Source organism: Setaria italica, chromosome III (genome assembly GCF_000263155.2).
Source record: "Setaria italica strain Yugu1 chromosome III, Setaria_italica_v2.0, whole genome shotgun sequence".
In the NCBI taxonomy this organism is placed as follows: domain Eukaryota; kingdom Viridiplantae; phylum Streptophyta; class Magnoliopsida; order Poales; family Poaceae; genus Setaria; species Setaria italica.
In genome coordinates, this window is record NC_028452.1 from 2306959 (window position 1) to 2319061 (window position 12103).

At 47.0% G+C, this 12103-nt stretch overlaps 3 protein-coding genes across 5 annotated transcripts; 1 reads left to right on the forward strand and 2 right to left on the reverse strand.

The window, feature by feature from the left end:
* Positions 1-47: 47 nt before the first annotated feature.
* On the forward strand, positions 48-6129 carry LOC101779959 (cullin-1; the record flags this gene model as incomplete). Its single annotated transcript, XM_022824999.1, has 17 exons — positions 48-236; positions 1553-1738; positions 1822-1869; positions 2191-2394; positions 2473-2550; positions 2719-2808; positions 2897-2977; positions 3091-3153; positions 3456-3491; positions 3568-3654; positions 3742-3891; positions 3978-4033; positions 4143-4425; positions 4524-4667; positions 4748-4966; positions 5072-5239; positions 5662-6129. Coding segments are annotated over 17 exons (2184 nt in total), but the record flags the coding sequence as incomplete, so codon positions are not given.
* A 345-nt stretch (positions 6130-6474) lies between these two features.
* Positions 6475-9469, reverse strand: LOC101780368 (protein O-glucosyltransferase 1). Of its 3 annotated transcripts, none has more exons than XM_022824943.1 (5): positions 8655-9469; positions 8361-8549; positions 7606-8252; positions 7193-7447; positions 6475-7105 (listed from the first exon to the last, which is right to left on the reverse strand). In XM_022824943.1, the coding sequence occupies exons 1-5, from the start codon at positions 8673-8675 to the stop codon at positions 6646-6648; spliced, it is 1572 nt and encodes a 523-aa protein (XP_022680678.1). In that variant the 5' UTR covers positions 8676-9469; the 3' UTR covers positions 6475-6645. The 3 variants fall into 3 exon arrangements, with proteins under 3 accessions (XP_022680678.1, XP_022680680.1, XP_004960277.1); XM_022824945.1 differs by having other exon boundaries at positions 7672-8252; positions 8655-9466; XM_004960220.4 differs by having other exon boundaries at positions 7612-8252; positions 8655-9439.
* Positions 9470-10547: 1078 nt separating this feature from the next.
* On the reverse strand, positions 10548-12103 carry LOC101780769 (1-aminocyclopropane-1-carboxylate oxidase). Its single transcript, XM_004960221.3, has 2 exons — positions 11798-12103; positions 10548-11676 (listed from the first exon to the last, which is right to left on the reverse strand). The coding sequence occupies exons 1-2, from the start codon at positions 11903-11905 to the stop codon at positions 10846-10848; spliced, it is 939 nt and encodes a 312-aa protein (XP_004960278.1). The 5' UTR covers positions 11906-12103; the 3' UTR covers positions 10548-10845.

A 12103-nucleotide genomic window follows, 5' to 3' on the forward strand; every position in this document is an offset into this window, starting at 1 on the left:
ACACCCCCCCCCCCCCCCCCCCCCCACTCCTCCTCCTCGCCGCCGCCGCCGACTCCGCCGCGGCGGCCTCTAGGGTTTCCCGTCTCGATCCGCTTCGATCCGGTTCTGATCTAGGGTTTTGGTCCCCTTCTCGCAGGACGATATACAACATGTGCACGCAGAAGCCGCCGCACGACTACTCGCAGCAGCTCTACGACAAGTACCGCGAGTCCTTCGAGGAGTACATCACCTCCATGGTGAGCCGCATGCTGATTTCCCCCTTGCTCAAGCGAATGTCCGTGTGCGACCTAGATGATCTAGTATGCGCAGTTTGGTATTAGTGTTAGATGTCCTAATCTGGTGGGAACCCTAAGGCGTGACAGTAATGTGAAGAGAGGCAGATGAAGACCAAAATTGACATGGGAAGAGGCAATAAAAGGAGATTTGAAGGGATGGAATATACCCAAAGATTTAGCCCTGGATAGGAGTGCTTGGAAAACAGCTATTCATGTGCCCGAACCCTGATTTGTGGCTCTTGCTGGATTTCAACTCTAGCCTACCCCAACTTGCTTGGGACTGAAAGGCTATGTTGTTGTTGTTGGTGGTGGTGGTGGTGGATTAGCGCTTGGTTGATTGCTAAGTTGGGACGAGAATGTGCTTGATGTATTTGGGGATGTTCTCATTCCGTACTGTGCTAACAGCTTGCTTGGCAATCATTAGTTGATTTGATTTATCACGTTGTTTCTCATGGTTCAAGCCTTTCTGTGCTCAATAGGCTGGCTTGCATTGATTCATAAGTGAGCATTTTGCAGTTTTGAAGGTGGGTTCAGTTGCATTATTCATTATCATCTGCTCGTTTGGTAGGCCAAAGCTGCACTAGAAACTCGAAACCTGGTACTCCTAGAGGTATCTTACATTGGGCCTGGTGTTCTGATGGATCTTGGGGTAGATTTCATCAGATGTCCCGTTTTAGTGCTGTGGCCATTTCATATGCTCTTTTTTGGAACCTGTATTTTCTGTTTCGGTCTCAATAAGGGTAGCAAGCACATAATGCGCATCCAGCAGGATTTCATCCACTCTGTAGGCAGGCACTTCTTTTTGGGTAAAAAAGTGCACATAGCTGGTCGCTTCCTTTAGAATTGTTCTGATCTGTTTGATTGTTCTTGAGGTAAACAAAACTTGCCTATGCTTGCAAGTACTGAAGTGGTGGCCATTAGCTCTCTTAATCTTATTTTGTTCATCTCTTGATTTCTACAGGATAATTGAAACTCTTTGTTTTAACTGTAAGCATCTTGATTTGGTGAAACAATTGGTCTAGTTACTTGACCTGTGTAGCACCAGTTCTGTGCTTACATCACAGCTCATTTCTTATACTTAGAATATGACCATGTAAGACTACCTATTTGCAAGCTTGCAGAAGCATGACTGGAGACTGAATTTGTGAACTGTGCACTGATTTTGTATGGCGTTTAATCGAACTGATTAACTATTGCATGCTTTGTTTCTTTGTTATCCTCTCCACTCTTATTATTAGCTACTGGGAGTCTTCTCACTTGATTTTAACTTTGTGCAGGTACTGCCTTCTCTAAGGGAGAAGCATGATGAGTTTATGTTGAGGGAGCTAGTGCAGAGGTGGTCAAACCATAAAGTCATGGTTCGGTGGCTCTCACGTTTCTTTCATTACCTTGATCGGTACTTCATCTCAAGGAGGTCACTCACCCCACTTAAAGAAGTTGGGCTTACTTGCTTCCGAGAGTTGGTATGTTACTTGATTTCCAGCTTCTTTTCCATGCATGCCTTTTCAATGTCCCATGTCCTAATGAATTTAACTCATGGTAACAGATTTATCAAGAGATTAAAGGACAAGTAAAAGATGCAGTGATAGCTCTGGTGAGTCTTTTCATCTCTATGTGAGTTTATTTAAAATTGTTGGTTAGCATATACTGCATCCATCCTTTTCTATTTGATGTTTTGGACAGGACATGTTCTAGAATATGTCTGACCATGTTTTTTAGAAGCAATGTTTGTTGAAATTTATTGAAAATATAGTCATGACCAAACTGCTAAAATCCCCATCCGTGTAAAAAATCCTTGTACCTTTGTGTACATTACTGGTCAAAGTTTATAAAATTTACTGCACACATCCCTAAACGTCATCTGTTTGAGAACAGGAGTGACATGATATGATACTTCTATTTTCCGTTTCAACAGATAGACAAAGAGCGTGAGGGTGAACAGATTGACAGGGCTTTGTTGAAGAATGTTTTGGACATATTTGTTGAAATTGGGTTGGGTCAAATGGATTGTTACGAGAATGACTTTGAAGATTTCTTGCTTAAGGATACTACGGAGTACTACTCTGTCAAGGCTCAAAGCTGGATTCTTGAGGACTCCTGTCCAGATTATATGATCAAGGTAATGTTGAGAAGGTCACTGTCTGCTCTTATCTATATTTATGCATGACTTTCTTAATGGATGATGCTCTTTGATTAGGCTGAGGAGTGTTTGAAGCGGGAGAAGGAGCGAGTTGGTCACTATTTGCATATTAGCAGTGAACAGAAATTATTGGAGGTCTGTCGAAAGTTTGGTGTTCCAATTTGCTGTTTCTTGATTAATATTTTACTAAATGAAAGTATTTCTTAGTTTTGTATTCAGAATGTTGCAGTGTTCCTTGAATAATGATACATGTATATCCCCTGTGTGGCCTTTACATCATTGTATTTTTTTTTATTTCCACAGAAAGTGCAAAATGAATTGCTTGCTCAATATGCAACTCCGCTGTTGGAGAAGGAGCATTCTGGATGTTCTGCTTTGCTTCGTGATGACAAGGTTTGATTAAAAACATGATTTTTTGTTTGTTTGATGAATGCATGATTTATTTCCTAACGATGTTCACTACATCCGTCTATTGCTGCAGGTTGAGGATCTTTCTAGGATGTACAGGCTCTTCTCCAAAATCACCCGTGGCCTGGAGCCTATTTCTAACATGTTCAAAACGGTATTGATTTGCCTTACGAAGTGTCTCAATTTTTTCTTTTAGCTCACTCATTTCATTCCTTATATTGAAAATGTGATGTTCCAATTTCCAATTTATTATGTTTTTCTCTGCAGCATGTTACAAATGAGGGTACAGCCTTGGTCAAGCAAGCAGAAGATTCTGCTAGTAACAAGAAGGTGCAGTATTTCTTTAACTAGTAACTTATTTATGTTTCCTTTTAGCAGTTATGATTCATATGACAACATCGAGTTCTATAAAATAGCTTTATAAGTACACTTAATAGTTTGTGACCACCTACAGCTTAACTTTGAATGCCACACTGCTAAGTGGTTTTCATTTCACAGTCCTTTTATTTGCGCTGTGATTTTGCATGTTTGATGTTCTGCCACCTGGCTGTTTGATTTTTCTGTGTTATTTGATTACTTTTCTGAGTCATCTTCCCTAAAATTATTTTTTTCTACAACTCATTGCATTACAGCCAGAGAAGAAGGATACGGTTGGCATGCAGGAACAGGTGTGTATCTTGATTGCAGTCTGCTTTGCTTGTGGTTTATCAGTTTATGTCACCTGACATTTATTCTTTCTTTTAGGTTTTTGTGTGGAAAATCATCGAGTTGCATGATAAATATGTGGCTTATGTGACGGATTGTTTCCAGGGCCATACACTCTTCCATAAGGTCTGTTAACAATCTGCCCTCATTTCATTTTGCTGTTGCCCCAAAATTGCAAATGATAGCTTAATTCTCAAATATTTCGTACTACAGGCACTTAAAGAAGCCTTTGAGGTCTTCTGTAACAAGGGTGTCTCTGGCAGTTCGAGTGCTGAATTGCTGGCTACTTTCTGCGACAATATTCTGAAGAAAGGCTGCAGTGAAAAGCTCAGTGATGAAGCCATTGAAGATGCCCTTGAGAAGGTATCTGTTCTTTTTTGCTGTGTGCAGTAACTTTACATGTGGTTTCCTAAAAAAAAACTTAACATGTGGTTGTGACTGGTTTCCAGGTGGTGAGATTGCTGGCATACATTAGTGATAAAGATCTTTTTGCCGAGTTCTATAGGTTAGTGCTTGTTACCCTAGTGGTATTTTCAATGCTCGTGTCTTTATTAGGAAATCTTTTGCCATTTGGAACTTGCTTTATGTTTTGTATTGTGTGAACTGTCTTGCAGGAAGAAACTTGCAAGAAGATTGCTTTTCGACAAAAGTGCTAATGATGAACATGAGAGAAGCATCCTGACAAAGCTCAAACAACAGTGTGGGGGCCAGTTTACTTCAAAAATGGAGGGCATGGTTACGGACCTTACTGTCGCTAGAGATCATCAAACTAAGTTTGAAGAGTTTGTAGCTGGACATCCGGAGTTGAATCCTGGAATAGATTTGGCTGTTACTGTTTTGACAACAGGATTCTGGCCAAGCTACAAAACTTTTGATATTAACCTTCCTGCTGAGATGGTAAGTTCAATGTTTGATGATCGCACCAATGCATTTGTATCAAGGAGCATGATAGCTCAATTTGAAGTGAATATTTATATATTTCTCAATGTTTTTAGGTCAAATGTGTGGAGGTTTTCAAGGAGTTCTACCAAACAAGAACAAAGCACAGGAAGCTTACCTGGATTTATTCCTTGGGAACCTGTAACATCAATGCTAAGTTTGATTTGAAGCCTATTGAACTCATTGTTACGACATATCAGGTATATTTCGGATCATGTCAGTATCAGTAAGTAGTTATATTAACCTGTCTAATGTGTTTTGACATGCTTTGTTTTGGCAGGCTGCATTGCTACTGCTATTCAATGGATCTGACAGGCTTAGTTATTCTGAGATTGTAACACAACTAAACCTGTCAGATGATGATGTAGTGCGCTTGCTCCATTCGCTCTCTTGTGCGAAGTACAAGATTCTTAACAAAGAACCAGCAAATAGGTCCATCTCCCCCAACGATGTTTTCGAGTTCAATTCAAAATTCACTGACAGAATGAGAAGAATTAAGGTATTTCCTATTTTAATTTTTCTTTTGCTGTTTGGTGGACTACCAATCAGAGTGAAAAAGGTTGCTGTGATGCTAATATTGCATTTCTTTTCATGCTATGTCCAGATTCCCCTCCCGCCTGTTGATGAGAAGAAAAAGGTTGTTGAAGATGTTGACAAAGACAGGAGGTATGCAATTGACGCTTCAATTGTGCGCATTATGAAGAGCCGCAAAGTTATGGGTCATCAACAGCTTGTCGCGGAATGTGTTGAGCAGCTCAGCCGCATGTTCAAGGTACTAGCATCATATCTCCTATATGAAAAGTTGTTCATAGTAGCTTAGTCCTTGTATGCTTGCTTCCTGGAGGTTCCTTGTTTTATTTTGAGGTACAAATTGTTATATAGTTATTGCAATCGGTGTTGGTAATTTCAGTTGCAGTCTTCTGCTCAGGGGACGTTTGGTAACCTGACGTTGCATCTGAAATAGACACTTGCCCTTTTGGACTGATGAAGTTGCCCCCTTTTTTTAATGACATTAAAGTAGCTGTTTGTATGAATGGCATTTGTCCCAGGACTCTGCCCTAGGTCTTTTACATCAATTAAACTAGTTGTTGGCATGGCTGTGAAATGTGCGATCTCATGTAGTAACATATTTTGGTAATACCTGTTTGTGTTGTTTTCTGTCTGTTTCCTCACTTGGCTTGTGTAATGCTGCAGCCTGACTTCAAAGCGATCAAGAAGAGGATTGAGGATCTCATCACGAGGGACTACTTGGAGCGCGACAAGGACAATGCGAACATGTACAAATACCTGGCTTGATTGGTGGTTGTTGGCAAGTCAAAACAAGCTTCCAGACTTGCGCAATACCACGGGGTGGCAGCTCCTGCAGTGTCGTGGTGCCTCAACAACTTTTGCCATGATTTGCAGCACCTTTTGGACATTTCCGTGCGTGCAGCCTATCCACCCAGCCACAGCACGGGCTGGCCGCATTTTGTACATTCGTCGCCTAATAGGATAATCGTGTTGACATACACTAGATATATGGTGATTCGAGGACAGGAGAGGCACTCCGGTACCGTCAACCGTGCCTTTTATGCCATGCTTATACTACCCTTCGTCAGATAACTGAGATGATGCTTGCAAGTGTTTTGCTCTATGAAATGGTGGTTACTTAGTTCGGTCTTATTTGACTTTTATCTTTCCATGACACAGCTGCTTTTGTTTTAGGTGCGTAGTCTAGCTCCTGTTGGTTTTTGCGGGTGGCAGCGCGCGGTCCTCGACGGCCGTGCTTTTTGATAGTACCTGGATTCCTGCAGTTGCCCGTGCTTGCCTCCGATGCTTGCTCGCGGCTAAGCACCCGGCTGGTCATGGCATTCCGCCTGGTATCTTGTTCAGTTGTACGTGTCGTGCTTGCGGTGGTATCACATCGTCGCGGCGTGTTTTGCCCGATCATGCTTGCAACGTAGAATAGGTGAAATCTGGCCTATCCATTTTGGTTCAAGAGCAGATCGCTCGGTGGACAATACGATGTCAAGTTCAGAGGAGTGGCTTTGGAAACATAAGGTGCTGGAAAATTCGCTTGAAACTTGCACATATCTTTTTTATGAAATGACATCCTTTCCTACATCATCACTGATTCTATATCCTAAATCCTCTGGATAGTTAAAAGAGGGTGGTTCTGTTTGTAGCCCGGAACTCGTTTCACCATTTCAGCACGCAGGGCTCGTCCACCGCTGGCTCCGCCGCGGACGCCTCGAGGAAGCGCCGCTGCTTGTCGTCGGCGAGGCACAGAACGGAGCCCTCGCACGCCTCCTGCGCCGTGGGCGGCGGCACCGGCCGGAAGTCCATGAGCGCGGCGTACTCGGTGAGCAGGTGCAGCATGTAGTCGTAGACGGCGGCCATGCTCAGGTCCTGCATCAGACGCTGGCCGCGCCTCCCCACGCGCTCGGCCTCCGCCGAGTTGGCGTTGCCCCAGTCCACGGCGTCCCGGATGGACTCGCACATGCCCACCCGGCTCACCGGCCAGTAGTTCACCCTCGGGTCCAGGCCCCGGCTGAAGAAGTCCTCGTACTGCGGGTCGATCAGCAGCGCCATCGACCCGCACGACAGGATGTACTTCAGGCTCACCGACCACGCGAACCCCTCCGCGTAGATCTTGTACCTGCAAGATCGTCATACGGTGAACTGGTCGATGCATGGAGCTCAATCGTTACGTTTGGCGTACGAGCCAGCAATGATGGTAAATTACCTGTGGGTGCACTGGCTGGAGAGCTTGGAGTGCTGGTACCCGGCCTTGGCCTCGTCGGTCCAGTTCTGGCGCATGATCTCGGCGCGCCACAGGCCGGTGTCGTTGCAGCCCAGCAGCGCCACCCGCAGCGGCGACGCCACGTCCGGGTTGCCCTTCCAGTACGCCGTCGGCACCCGGTCCACCCATTTCGTTGCCTTGGCGCCGGCCTTGATGCTCTTGAACTCACGGCTCCATGGCTCGATGTTCGTCTCCGGCCTGCAGCATCGACCATGCCCACCCTTCAATTTTGTTCTCTCACCTTATCATTTTATCAGTTCCATTTTGTTTCTTTTGCCAATAAAAAAAGAACAAGTGTGTTGACTACGATGGCCAATTATTGCACGGCGCACAAGTAAACGGAGGCGCGAGCGCACAAGTACCAGCCCCAGAAGGACCAATCCGGGAAGGGGATGTCGAAGTGGTCCCTGGTGGTGCAGTACCGGAAGAGCGGCGGCGGCGGCGGCGCGGCGGGGTCGCCGTCGCCGTGCTCGGTGCGGTTGACGGCCGGCTTGTCCATGCAGTCGAACATGAGGTCCACGTCGGGGACGCGCCCGGGGTACCGCCGCATCAGCTGCAGCAGGCTCCACACCGTGAAGAGCGCCCGGCTCTGGACGCAGGCGTAGTAGAGGTCCACGTGCAGCCGCCGCCCGCCGCCCGTGATCGTGACGCGCATCGACGCGCGCCGCCGAGCCTCGTCGAGGAGCGCGCGCGTCACGCCGCCCCTGCCGCCGGCAGCGCGGCGCCACGGCGCGAGGTCCCGCCGGATGGCCGCGAAGTAGGCCGGGCACTGCCGCCTCTTGCCGATGCCCGGCGGCACCGACGACGACGAGGCGTTGGCCGCGTCCGCCGCCGGCGGAGGGCGCGGCCGCGCGAGCGGCGGCAGGCAGGCGACGGAGGGCGCGCACCGCAGCGCCGCGCGCGCCGGTGGCCGGCCCTTGGCGTGCGGGAACGGGTGCCACGGCGTCGGCTCCAGGTTGTGCCCCAGCAGCGTCCTTGTCCGCGACACCGTGGCGTCGTACGCCTGCCAAGAAACCGCCCACCGCCGTCAGCCACCTCGCGAGATCCGCATTGCTCGCGGTCAAAGATGCGATCGATCGATCCATCGATCCTTTTGTATTGTATAAATTACCGAATGGACGACGGCGAGGACGATGACCGCGGAGAAGGCGGCGATGGCGGAGACGACGAGCGCGGACAGCGGCGGGTACCGCGCGCCTCGCCCCCGGCCGCCGGCCCCGCCGCCCTCCGCCGGCACGTAGCCCGCCATGCACGTGCGCGCCGCGGGTCGCCGGAGGAACTGAAGCCGAGTGGATAGCAGCTGGCCAGGCCACCAGCAGCAGAACAAGGTAATCAAGTGAGGACGACGATTAATACGAGCACGTAATTATCGGGCAGCTTAGGTTCCTGAATTTTTGCAACGAACCTGTGGTGGAAGCTCCCACATCGATGCATCGCCCCCCAGTGCTCTAGCTTTCAGTTACGGGCCAGGTTTTACCCCGTCCTAGCTGCAAGATAACTTTCTTTTTTAAGAAAAAGTAATTAACTTGTGTCTGGTTTTTAAGAAGAATATGTTAATTTGAGTAGATATCTGCATGCAGGAGCCTGAATTGGTGATTTCCATTTTAAAATAGCCTGAAACGCTCGGTTCCTTCTAAAAGGAGCGCAAATTCTTACTGATTGGGCTTTTTATTCCTAATAAGAAAAGTGAGGTGGCTTTTTTTATTTGAAAATGGGAAGATATTGATTCTTTTGGATTGATGCTTCCTATGGCTGATATTCCATTTAGGATCGAACAATCTTTTTTCAAGAGAGGATACCGGAGATGCTCAAATTGTATTTGTTTATGCGCTGAGCTATTTATCTCCAGATTTGCTATGATTTAGTCAAAGAAAAAAAAACAATAGACAAATTAAATGTTCTTGATAGAGAAATCAAGTGTTCCAGGAAATCAGAAAAAATTATATCATTATGGATAGATCTAAAGTGCTGATTAATGCAACGGCTAGAAAAGTGACATATTTTGGGTGATAATATCCCAACAATTAAATGGATGGTCCCTTCATTTATATATCATTACCAAGATTGTTCATGCGACCCCTTTTCCTGAATTGAGATTTACTGACCGCAAGATTATTCTATGGGGGGTGTACTGGTACTATATCTGAACCCTACATGTATAATACAATAATGAACACATTTGCGGTGAAGGAGAATTCCCTTGTGTTTGTATATACAAGCCACAATTACGTGGTGATGTTTAGTTATGTATCCCATCCGTTTATGCTATGCATCTATCTTTCAATCTTTCTCCTTTAGCTCTTGCATTTGCACATAAAAATAAAACAAAATAAAATCTCACAATACATGTCTCTCTCCACAGCCGTCCGATTGCAATTCAGAGGGTATTCCCTATTTTCCCATGCGGGGTTAATCCCTAAATAACCACTTCACATACAACACAAAGTATTGGTCTTGTAAACAGGTATACTAGTTCATGGTTGAAGCTATATGATATGCTTGACATGCATTTGGTGTTTGGAACCCAAAGTACTCAATGGGTTTGTTGAGTATGGATAACTCTTTGCTAGCATAGATACTAGCACAATGTGGACCACTCCATCCACACAAAAGCGTGTGGGGGCCTGTGTGTGAGTGGCTGCCCAGCACCTTGTGCTCTTGTCGCCACAAGTTGCAAAAGACAGTGTGGCCGTCGCCACATGGACTTGACTTGGATATGCACGAATAGTGGTCCACATTATAACACAAAAGTAATTCTCGCTCATAATAACACAAAAAGATATCTCCATTTAGCTAGGGATGTAATATAGGTGGCGTTTGGTTCCCTTTACTTATTTTTAGCACATATCATATCAAATGTTTAGATACTAATTAGGAGTATTAAACGTGAACTATTTATAAAACTAACTGCACAGACGGAGGCTAAATGGCGAGACGAATCTATTAAGCCTAATTAATCCATCATTAGCAAATGTTTACGGTAGCACCACATTGTCAAATCATGGACTAATTAGGTTTAATAGATTCGTCTCGCCGTTTAGCCTCCACTTATGTAATGGGTTTTGTAAGTAGTCTATATTTAATACTTCTAATTAGTATCTAAACATTCAATGTGGCGGGTGTTAAAAATAAGCGAGAGTAACCGGGCCATAAACATGTCACTTCTTCCTTCTCGGAACGCAAATATCTAAGATCGATGATAGATGGCCGAGGATGGAAGAGGACGGCCAACAAAAAGGGAGGCAATCACAATTCTAGTGTACAGATGACAGCTAGAGGAGTAGCACTTTTCCTAGAGTACTGTAAAGGGGTCGCATTTTATTGCATTTGAACAATAATAGTACAACATTAATCTTACAATTATTATTGTCGCTTTAAGTACATGAAAAAACCCAAGAGCTGGATGTGCATGTGCTTAACTCTATCCTATTCTTGTTACTAGAACAATATAGCACCATACCATGCCACTACAGTTAACACAGTGAAACACCTCAGATACTTGCCCACATTACACTTATTTCTTCAGGATATTATATTATATCCAATAAACAAATGAATAATTATTTTTTACCACACTAATGTTTTTTTTTTTACTTTTAAGCCGCTGGAGATGACTTGGGCGCCTTGACGGCCTCGAACCTTGGCTCCTTGGCCTGGAACTTCTGCTTGGCGTACACGTCCATGTAGTCGCCGAAGACGTACTTGGGGTAGGCTTCGCCGCCGGCCGCCACCGCCGGCGAGATGGTGGCCTCGTTGGCCGGGTTGTAGAAGGAGGCGATGGAGCGGCGGTTGGCGTTGCGCATGGGGAGGACGCGGTGCCACGCGCTGCGGTAGCGGCCGTTGCTGAGCACCTCGATCTGGTCGCCGGTGTTGACGACGATGGCGCCGGCGAGCGGCTGCACGTCCGTCCACTGGCCGTCCTTGAGCACCTCCAGGCCGCCGACCTGGTCGTCCTGGTACAGCAGGATGACGCCGCCGGCGTCCGTGTGCGCGCGGAGGCCCGTGACGAGGTCCGGGCGCGGGCACGGCGGATAGTGGCTGACCTTGGTGCCGAAGAAGGGCTCGTGGCGGCCGTCGCCGGAGAAGGCGCGCTGGATGGCGCCCTTCTCAAGGCCGAGGTTCTCGTCCATGGCCTCCATGACGCGCCCGGCGAGCTTCCTCAGCTCGGCGCGGTACTCGCGCATGGTCTCCTTGAACTCCGGCGGGTTCGACGGCCACTGGCTGCCGTCGTGGATGTAGAAGATGTCCTCCCAGTCCATGTCGTCCACCGGCGCCACCGCCTCGCCGCGCTGCTCGGCCTCCACCAGCGCCTCCAGCGTGCGCACCGGCTCCGACGCCTTGAACCCGGCCTCCCGGATGCGGTAGCACTCGGAGCACACCTTCTTCACGCGCTCAAGAAGCTCCAATGGAATCCCATGGTTCACCAGCTGCAGTTATTCGATCACAAATCCATGAGGTTTCAATCTAACAGCAAGACAATGCAATGGGTGCTCATCGTTATAGTGTCCACGAATTCGTGACGCACATGACATGCTCGCATGTTTTTACCTGAAAGAACCCCCACTCCTCGCAGCCATTGGCGATCTGCGCCATGGTCTCCGCCCTCTCGGCAGCGGCGCCATCGAGCTTGGAGAAGTCGATCACCGGGACCACCATTGTTAATTGTGCGTGTCAGGGGATTGAAGATGAACAGAATGTGAAATGTTTGTATGCAATTGCAACAGAAGTGAAGTGTTTTATGCAGTTGCTGTAGCACTAGGAGGGCTTTGATGCTTGAGTGAAGGTTTTGCAGCTGATGGATTTGAGATGGAGAGGCCATGGATGGCACCATATATATAGTGGCGCCATGGATGG

Excerpts from the sequence above, each read along its gene's own strand:
- LOC101780769 (XM_004960221.3), bottom strand. The coding sequence starts at position 11,905 with ATGGTGGTCCCGGTGATCGACTTCTCCAAGCTCGATGGCGCCGCTGCC. Across the intron at positions 11,677-11,797 it reads AGGAGTGGGGGTTCTTTCAG|CTGGTGAACCATGGGATTCC; the intron begins GTAAAAACATGC and ends GAATAACTGCAG.
- LOC101780368 (XM_022824943.1), bottom strand. The coding sequence starts at position 8,675 with ATGTGGGAGCTTCCACCACAG. Across the intron at positions 7,448-7,605 it reads TCCTTCTGGGGCTGGTACTT|GCCGGAGACGAACATCGAGC; the intron begins GTGCGCTCGCGC and ends TCGATGCTGCAG. Across the intron at positions 7,106-7,192 it reads TCCAGCCAGTGCACCCACAG|GTACAAGATCTACGCGGAGG; the intron begins GTAATTTACCAT and ends ACGATCTTGCAG.